Source organism: Antrostomus carolinensis, unplaced genomic scaffold, assembly GCF_000700745.2.
Source record: "Antrostomus carolinensis isolate BGI_N321 unplaced genomic scaffold, ASM70074v2 scaffold23245, whole genome shotgun sequence".
NCBI classification, from domain to species: Eukaryota; Metazoa; Chordata; class Aves; order Caprimulgiformes; family Caprimulgidae; genus Antrostomus; species Antrostomus carolinensis.
This window is the reverse complement of record NW_010314588.1, coordinates 1-8,686: the sequence shown is the minus strand read 5'-3', so window position 1 is coordinate 8,686 and position 8,686 is coordinate 1. Positions and strand designations below refer to the sequence as shown.

Sequence of the window (8,686 nt, the reverse complement as noted above, 5' to 3'; positions counted from 1 at the left end):
AAGCACAGAGACCCGTGAGGGTATTTTTAGTCTGTTTTAAGGATAGAGCCACACAGGACTGCTACAGGTGTAGGAAGGAGACCAGGCAGTTTAAAGCCACAGCAGCATTTTTTCAGCCTTCTCAGCATGGGCAGCCTATGGCATAGAGATGTTTTGTGGGGCATCTAGTCCACTGCTTAAAGCAGCATTTTAAAACCACCCCCTCCCTTCATCTTGCCTAAATACTCTCCCCAGGGCCACACCAAGAAGATGAATTTCTTCAAAGTAGGGAAGTACTTTACTCTGGTGGATATGCCAGGATACGGCTACCGTGCCCCGCAGGACTTTGTGGAGATGGTGGAGGCCTATCTGCAGGAACGGCACAGGTACGGGACTCAACTGCACCTGCACGGAGCAGTGAAAGCCAGACACCTAGATACAGTGTCATGGAATTGGGTGAAAAAATGCAGGAGGGGCAGCTGCTCCCAGTGGTGGTATTGATTAGTTCTGACGTAATGTCCCTGGGAACCTCTGTGGTGTCACTGACTCACGCTTAGAGAGATCAAATCAGCAGTTTGGTGCTGCTCCACACTGACCCTCAGCTCTTGTGCACAGTGTTTCTTGGCTCTTCCTGTCCCCACATCCCACGTTACTTGTTGTTGCTTATGCATCTGGAGGTGCCAAACGGTGGTGATTTGTGTTTCTTGTATTTCTGGCAGCTTGAAGAGGACTTTTCTGTTAGTTGACGGTGTAGTAGGACTCCAGAAAACAGATCATATTGCAGTAGAGATGCTGGAAGAGTTTGGGATTCCTTACGTGGTAGGTAATGCTTCGTTCTTGTGTTGGTCACAAGCTAGAGGCAGTCTGTAAAGGTGTGTACCCTCTCCCTGAGCTTGTGCAAGTTGTCCTACCTAAGCAGCAGCCTCCCTTCCACTTTACTGTCAATAAAATAGGCCTAAAATGTGTTGAGGGGGCAAGTGGGATTTAGGGGATTTTTTGCTTGATTTATTAAACAGACATTTCCTTTTCAGTGCTCAGCTTGAGGACTTTGAAAAGGTCCGGTCCTTATGCAGCCTATATAAGTGTTCTGGTGAACTGTATTACACCATTTTCTCCCTAGATGGGACCCGAACTGTGAGCCTGCCTTGCCAGATGTTCCAGGCTAGCAGCAAAATAATCTTCTTTTCCTCTTTTAACCCTCCTTTTCTGGATCCATGCAGATGGTGTTAACGAAAATTGACCGAGCTTCCAGGGGACTGTTGTTAAAGAACGTACTGGGGATCCAGGAGTTTGTAAAGGAGAACACTCAGGGATGCTTTCCTCAGCTATTCCTGGTCAGGTAAAGCTCTTCTCTGTTGCTGCTGTTTCCTTGCAGGCGATGCTTTGCAATAGGGGCAACTACCTGAAATGGGTCTGTCTGCTCTAGAGGTGGCACCTCTGTGCCCCAGGGATGGAGGGTGCTGGGCTGGCAGCTGGGGAAATGCCCCTTTCCCTCTTCCCCGTCCTCTGCAAGCGAGTGGAGTTCAGCTCGAGGCTGCTCTTCCTTTGGCCCCTCTCCGAAGGGAGCAGCAGTCCCCAAGCTGACACTGTGTGATGGGGCAGCTGAAGCGCTCGCTCTTACCAAGGCTGTACTGCACTGTGGGAAATGTTCTTCAATCCAGCCGGTGGCGGGTTTGCTTGTGTTACTCCAGGACACAGGAGCATCTGGCACTGAGCATCCACGCCTTTGTTTCCACAGTTCTCTCGAGTTTTCGGGGGTTCACTTGCTAAGGTGTTTTGTAGCCCACGTTACTGGAAACCTGCCTGCTGTAGAGGCAGCCGAAAACACTGGCTCCTGATCTGCTCAGCTCCCCCAGAACAAAAGGTACCAAAAACCACAGGTCTCATTTTTGTTGTAAATCACCTGAGGTACTAGAATTTATTTTTTTATAAATTTCTATAATTTTTTTGTTAAATTAGTACTTGTAAGGCTAAGCTTTTTGTTTAATAAATTAATCAGTTCAGGAAGTTTGCACTATAAATGAATCCAGGTTATTATAAAACTGTTGTATAAAACCTACATGACTGTGCTAAGGATAAAAGAAGCAAAAAGAACCTCCAAAGAGAAGCTGGGTTTCAATACAGCATTTCCTCGCTCTGAGGGAGCTGGGTCTCTTTAGCCTGGAGAAGAGGAGACTGAGGGGAGACCTAATTAATGTTTATAAAGATGTTAAGGGCAAATGCCATGAGGATGGAGCCAGGCTCTTCTCAGTGATGCCCAATGGTAGGACAAGGGGCGATGGGTGTGAGCTGGAACACAGGAGGTTCTGCTTAAACTTCAGAAGAAACTTCTTTACAGTGAGGGTGACAGAGCACTGGGACAGGCTGCCCAGGGAGGTTGTGGAGTCTCCTTCTCTGGAGACATTCAAGACCCGCCTGGATGCCTTCCTGTGTGATCTCATTTAGGTTCCTGCTCCGGCAGGGGGATTGGACTAGATGATCTTTCGAGGTCCCTTCCAATCCCCAACATTCTGTGATTCCAGCTAAACATTCAAAAAGCAAAAAGCCACCCTGCGTGCCTGAGCTCTGCTGTATTTTGAACTGAAGGATACGCAGGGGTTGACTTCTCTCAGCTTAGCTAGTGGGGCCAAAAACCAGCACCTGTGCAACCTGCCTGCGCTAAGGTGAGCTGGCGTGGAAACAGCCGGTGTGTTGTCTGTGAAGGTGTGTTTAGGAACTCTGGTGTATTTTACTGTTCTAACTTGTCTGCATTGTGCATTCAATAGGTGCAGCCTAACAGCCTCGCTTGCCTACATCGAGCTGTCCCTGTTCCACGTGGATGAGGGAAAGGACACATCTCCAATGGGATCTACTGTTTGGTCACTGTTGGCTTGAAACAGAGTGGAATAAAAGACTGACCTAGAGGAACTCTTCTTCTGCTCGTCAGTCAGTGCTGCATCTACCTTCGGTTTTAAATCCAGCGGGAAGTTCTGCAGCTGCACTCAGACAAGCTGCCAGCGATGAGATGCGCTGTCTGTTACCTGCAACCGTCCCACCCTGGCAGCTGAAGCACAACACTGCTGTCCCGTCCGCTGCTCAGTGCCTGTGCCAGATTCTGACACTCACGCTTGTCGTGTCTCAACGTTGCTGACTGTGGGTACGCGGTTGTCAAAGTCACTGGCAGTAAGTGTTGAACCCTCAAGAAAGGGCATTTCTTTTGTGAACCACCCTGAGGGTGAGAAGGTGGTATTTCTAGTGTTTGCTTTCACTGTGGAATTTCTTGTAACTCTGAGAGGAGCCAGGAGGTGAGGTCTGTGGTCAGCATACATGTAAGACGTGGGGGTGTGAGGAGTACAATAGAAAGGTGGGGAGCTGTAGCTTCCACACCTTAGCAGAGATCAAACCTCTAATTCTCTAATATTCTACCTCTAAGGCTGCTTGATCTGAGAGGGGGAGTTTAGTAGTATCTAGAGAGATGGAACAGGTTGAAGTGAACTCTTCAGGGATAATCTTTTCTTAGTATCTTGAAACCAGGATCTTCCAAAAGCATCAATCTTGTCAAGGCCGTCATTTCCAAGGCCTCAGCCTTGACTGAAGAGCCTCTGAAAATAAGCCCTGTATATGTGTAAAAGGGCACTTGTTTGTAGTCCCTCTTCAGAACAAGAACCCTTATAGTGCTAGGAAGTCTTTTATTAACCACTTAAATACATTAAGTATGTCTGGTAAATCTGTTTGTATAAAAAGTGCTTTGAAAGGGCAAGCAGAGTGTGAACTGGACCCCACAGTCCTTGTGTGTGTGTATGTGCAGTTGCCTTGAGGTGTCCTTAGTGGAAGCCACATGGAGCTAGGCCATGTTTTCTTACAGCTGTGCTAGAAACAGTAGGTCCAGTCTTATCCTGGAGAACCAGCTTTACCTCTGGCCATATCTGGGTTTTCTGCTGTGTTGGCCAGAAGATCTTCATTCACAAATGCTTCAGATGCTGGAATAATTCATTTTGCTCGGCCATCTGCAGGAGAGAACACCACAGTTTGTGACAAGCAAGAATCAGTGTCCCCGTGACAGGTAAGAAAGTAAATAAAATGAAGTCTTCTCCTTCACTTCAACACTGAAACTTACAGTCAAGCACCTTCCTGGGAACACGCTTTGAGTACAGACATGTCTGACACACTCACAGACTTCCTTGCCAAGCTCTTTGGGACCGGGCTGTGTTGCACGTTCTCAGGCCAGGGACACAAGCTCTCCCTTTCTTTTCCCCACCCGTTGATCAGCGGTGGGGCTGGCACCATACTGAAGCAGTGGAGATCATTTCAGTTTTAAATGCTTTTGATGTTTTAAATTGTGAGCAGTGCAAACACCTCACCGCAGGCACCCAGCAGGACCCTGTAAAGCTTTGCCTCTTCTGCACCTGCCTTCTACAGGAATTACGTTGTGTACAGGCTGCTATGGAAAAGGAATATCTGTCGCCTTGTGCATCCTCTCTGGTCTTTCAGCAGAGCATTCTCCCTTGTCTTCCTCTAATGGGTCTGGTCTGGTCTGTCATAACCCTGGCACTACAAAGCCAGTATTTTTGCAACAGTCCCCTAGAGTCACTATAGCATAGAAAGCGTTTCAGTAGAGCCCTCGACCAGATACTACGTCAGTAATTCTATTTAATATTAATGAAGGGACCTAAACAGGTTTCTTGGGTTATTTTAAAAAGCAGAGGTGGTTTTGGATTCAGATTTAGCCTCTCAGAGGCATTTACACAGAGAGACAACATGCCCTAAGGCAGAAAGAGCTCTACTTAGAGTCCCCTCGAAGGTGTCTTTGGTGTTGCCTTCTTTCACTCTTTATCTAGTCAGAAGTCTGGCTCTTTGGGCTCTGCCTTGTTTTCATCCTGTGCTCAGAGCTCCGATGTAGGAGTAGCTCTTTGGTACAGCATGGAACAAATTTTGGACACCAAACAGAACATACCAGGTGTTGAATACAGACAATTCATTTTGCATTAAGTGGGCTGGCTGCCCATGAGGAGCAAGATACTGCTGCCTCCAACTATCAAAGTTTCTGTTAAGAAAGGAAACAGAATTCTAGCAGCAGCTACTATTTCCAGTCTGTAGCACTGGCTAATCCTGCTCATGCCTGAGTTTACTTTAGTACCTGCTTGTCCCAGGTATACGATACTGTATCTTACAGAGAAATTGTAGGGTTTTTTCTGTGCAAGCAGGGACAAACCCAGGGAGACACACAGCCTCTTACGTCACTTTGCTGCTTAAGTGCTTTGGAAACAGAGTCAGACCAGAAGCCATTTACAGAGGAGGCAAAGGACAGAGGCCTAAGTTGTGGGGTTTGTCCCATGCTATAAACTGGGCACACAATGAAAGGAAAGGAACAGAGCTAGGAAAAGGCAAACTGATCTTACATCACATCCCAAAATAAATTGTTAATAAATAGTTAATAAATTGAGAGGCATGACTTACCTCTACAGGACTCTATGAGAAGCCAGCCACTCCACAATATGCTCTAGCCAGTCCTGTAACTTCCTTTCATTCTCATCTGATGCATTTACAGCCAGTTGGTACCTAAAAGCACCAGCAATAAAAAGTAAAGTCTGCATCCCCTCCCTGCCTGCACGAGTGATTCTGATACTGGGTTTGGTAACTGCACTTCGATCTGCTCCTATGAACTAGCACAGCATTGAGCTTGTATGCACAGCTGTGTTGTAACTGTCCAAGCACTTCTTAAATACTTGATCTCTAACTACTTCAGCTATAACTTGCTGACTTTTAATCATCTCTTGTATAAGCACAAAAAGCTTTCTTGCTCAATAAGGTAGTTACTGAGCAGCCATCAGCTGTTCAGTTAAACACGCACCAGATTTATTCAGGGAAGGTGATTCACATTTTTGTACTCTGATAATCTGCAATGATTTGTGCACCATGTGGCGCATTTACAAAGGTCATACGAGACAATAAATCCATCACTTGCACAGACATAGCTACTTAAGCCAGTATTTTCTTTGAAAAACATTGAGAATGATGGAGAACACATTATGCCAACAATAAATCTTGGCGCTCTTCTTGCTAATGCTGTTCCCTGAGAAGTTGCTCCGCGCTGGCTCTTGTGTGATGAATACAGCGCTGCGGGACTTGCCCTCGCCCCGAGGCAAGCACAGAGTGTGGTGTGTCGGGATGGCCCCAGCCCCGCGCTCCCTCAGGGAAGGCTCTTTAGACTCAGGCACCAAAAAGTGCTCTACTCACTTCTTTTGGTTTCATTCTTTGGGATCCTTCAGTGCTTCATCAAGACTCTCTCTGACTCTACTCTCCAGTATGTTTTTGTTTCTCCAGTGTCTTCACCTCAGCTGCACCTTTTCCTTCTTCAACTTCAGCTTCCAAGAGAAAAACCTTTGTTCAAACTTAACTTAGCAAGGCATTTATTACACTACAATAAGCCTCCTCCTGGAGACAAAATGGATTTTTCTTTATAAGGAAAAATTTCTTTAAGACAAAAAACTTTTCTTAAGGCAAAACCTGACAAGGCACAAGAAACTTGTATTTTTCAAGCATCAGCAAAACGAGCTTAACCACTCAGGGCAATTTACGAAGGATGTAAGCTGTGGTACAATCCTGCAGTGTTATTTATCGGGACTACACAAATGCACTCAGCTCAAGGCCCACATAGATTCAGTAGGACTTCAGAACCACAGCTGCCTTTGTGCTCAGACACGATAAAAAACATTGCACTGATACTTAAGAGATTCTTTTTCTTCCACAAAAATAGGTGTGGGAAACCTGGTACTCAGCCCCCCAGTTACAAAAGGCATTTCAGAAATTCTAGAAATCAATGATGGAGAAAATAAAATGAGTAATACCAATCCCTCTCAAACCCTGGGGAAGAGCTGGCAGGTACATCTGTCAATAAGCCAAGCACGATGACAGTTTGCACACTGTCACAAGGTACGGCTGACAGCTTTGGCCCACAGCAGCCAGGGTTCAGGTGGCCAAAATATTTACAATATTTGGGATAAAGGAATAGTTTTGGACAATTTTTAAAGACCATTCTAATAGAAAAAGATTTATTTTATTCCCTCCTTCGTGGCTCCCCAATCTGACTCCCAAGGAATAACTACAACACTTGTTCTAAACCTAGTACTCTAAAGCAGTAGTTCTAAGAACTTCACTAACAATATTAAGAGCACAGTAAGCAACTTAAAAATAATTCAATAAAAATAACAAGAAACTTTTTTTTACAGTATATAACATTTCAATGTTAAAGTTTCTTTAAGACACCAGGAAACACTAACAGGTGTCCAAGCTTTCTATGTTAAATTACAAAGAAACACAGTTCTCCTTGCAGCTCCAGGTGGGAACTGAAGCACAAACACAAGTTAAATGGCACGATGCATAGGCCCTTCTTTTCTAACCTAGCTGAAAAAAGCATTATTTAAGCAACTGATCTGTCTCTATTTCCTTTGTTTTCCCCTCCTCTGATTTTTTTTTTTTTTACCTAGTTTAGGCTAACAACATGAAAAAAAAAAAAACATAAATATAGTTTACTTAGATGTTGACAGGAGTCAAGTGTTATATAGAAGGGAGGAGAGGATTTATGAGTCACATTGTACTTGTTCTTTGGTTTAGGGGAAGTACTTCTGAGCTGCCAGAACGAGGCCGCCTAGATACCAATGCAGAGTCCCACACTGCACCCTCAGTTACAGCGGGAAGCTGACATGCTTGCGGGCAGCGCTCCCATTTAGAAGGAACTGGGAGAGCTGGAGGAAAGGGCTGACAGCAGTCTTACGGAATTCAACAATAAGGCCAAGTCGCTTGAGGGAAAGAAGAGCCCCTGGCAACCACACAGGCCAGAGACTGTCTGGAAGAAAACCACCTTTCTGACCTCATGGCTGACCCTCTTTCAAGCAGGGGAATGGACTGGACACATCCTGAGGTCGCTTTCAACCACATTATCCTGATCTGGCCACCTAGTAGTGAGTGTCATGTACAGATTTGGGGAGGGTCACTGAATCTGTCTCAAGAGTAATTCCTTTGTGCCACAGCTTCAACCTGGAAGAACTACAACTTCTGTTTTTGTAAAATTAAAAAAGAAATTACAAGAAGAAAAGGATGCTCATAGCATCCCTGCTTCCACAGGAATAGGATTTTACAGGCTTGAGCATGCTCATCTTTGCATCATGGTCACAGCTATGTGCTTTATAGTTAGTCAGACAGTCACTAGCAATAGCGATTGATTCAAGGTAAACAATTCCTACTCCAGCTTCTCCTTGCAATCCCCAAACCGCCCCTTTCTGGGCCATGGCAAGTGCCTGTACACCCCAACCCCAAGCTCTGTGGGCTGGGTCAGGTCTCCACCCACCGCAGCCCCTAAACCGACCCGGGCTGGGGCAGCGGGGATCTCTCCAGTCCCACCCCCGCCTTTCTTTCCCTTCACCAAACCAGGCAAAAACCCAAGGTCCACACCTACAGCAGGGAATCAGACTTTACCACTTTTCCCCCGCACTATATTAAGATCCTCCTGAGACCAAAGCAGCCGAAAAGGCCGCCCTCCTTGCGAGCAACCGCTGCGCTCGGCTTTGTACTTCAGCGCTGGCTGCGGTACCTTCTCGCCGGTAAAGCGTCCAAACGCGCGCGTTCGCTCGGCGGGACGGGTCCGCAGCGTAGATCCCGCGGTCAGCCGGGACAACACGGCCCCAAGCGCCCCGGGAGCGGCCCACTGGGCGGGGAGAAACGGGACGGA

At 46.3% G+C, this 8,686-nt stretch overlaps 1 protein-coding gene across 1 annotated transcript; it reads left to right on the top strand.

The window, feature by feature from the left end:
- Positions 1-182: 182 nt before the first annotated feature.
- GTPBP8 (GTP binding protein 8) lies at positions 183-1,817 on the top strand (the record flags this gene model as incomplete). Its single annotated transcript, XM_010167701.2, has 4 exons — positions 183-365; positions 699-798; positions 1,200-1,318; positions 1,718-1,817. Coding segments are annotated over 4 exons (502 nt in total), but the record flags the coding sequence as incomplete, so codon positions are not given.
- Between the last annotated feature and the right edge of the window lie 6,869 nt (positions 1,818-8,686).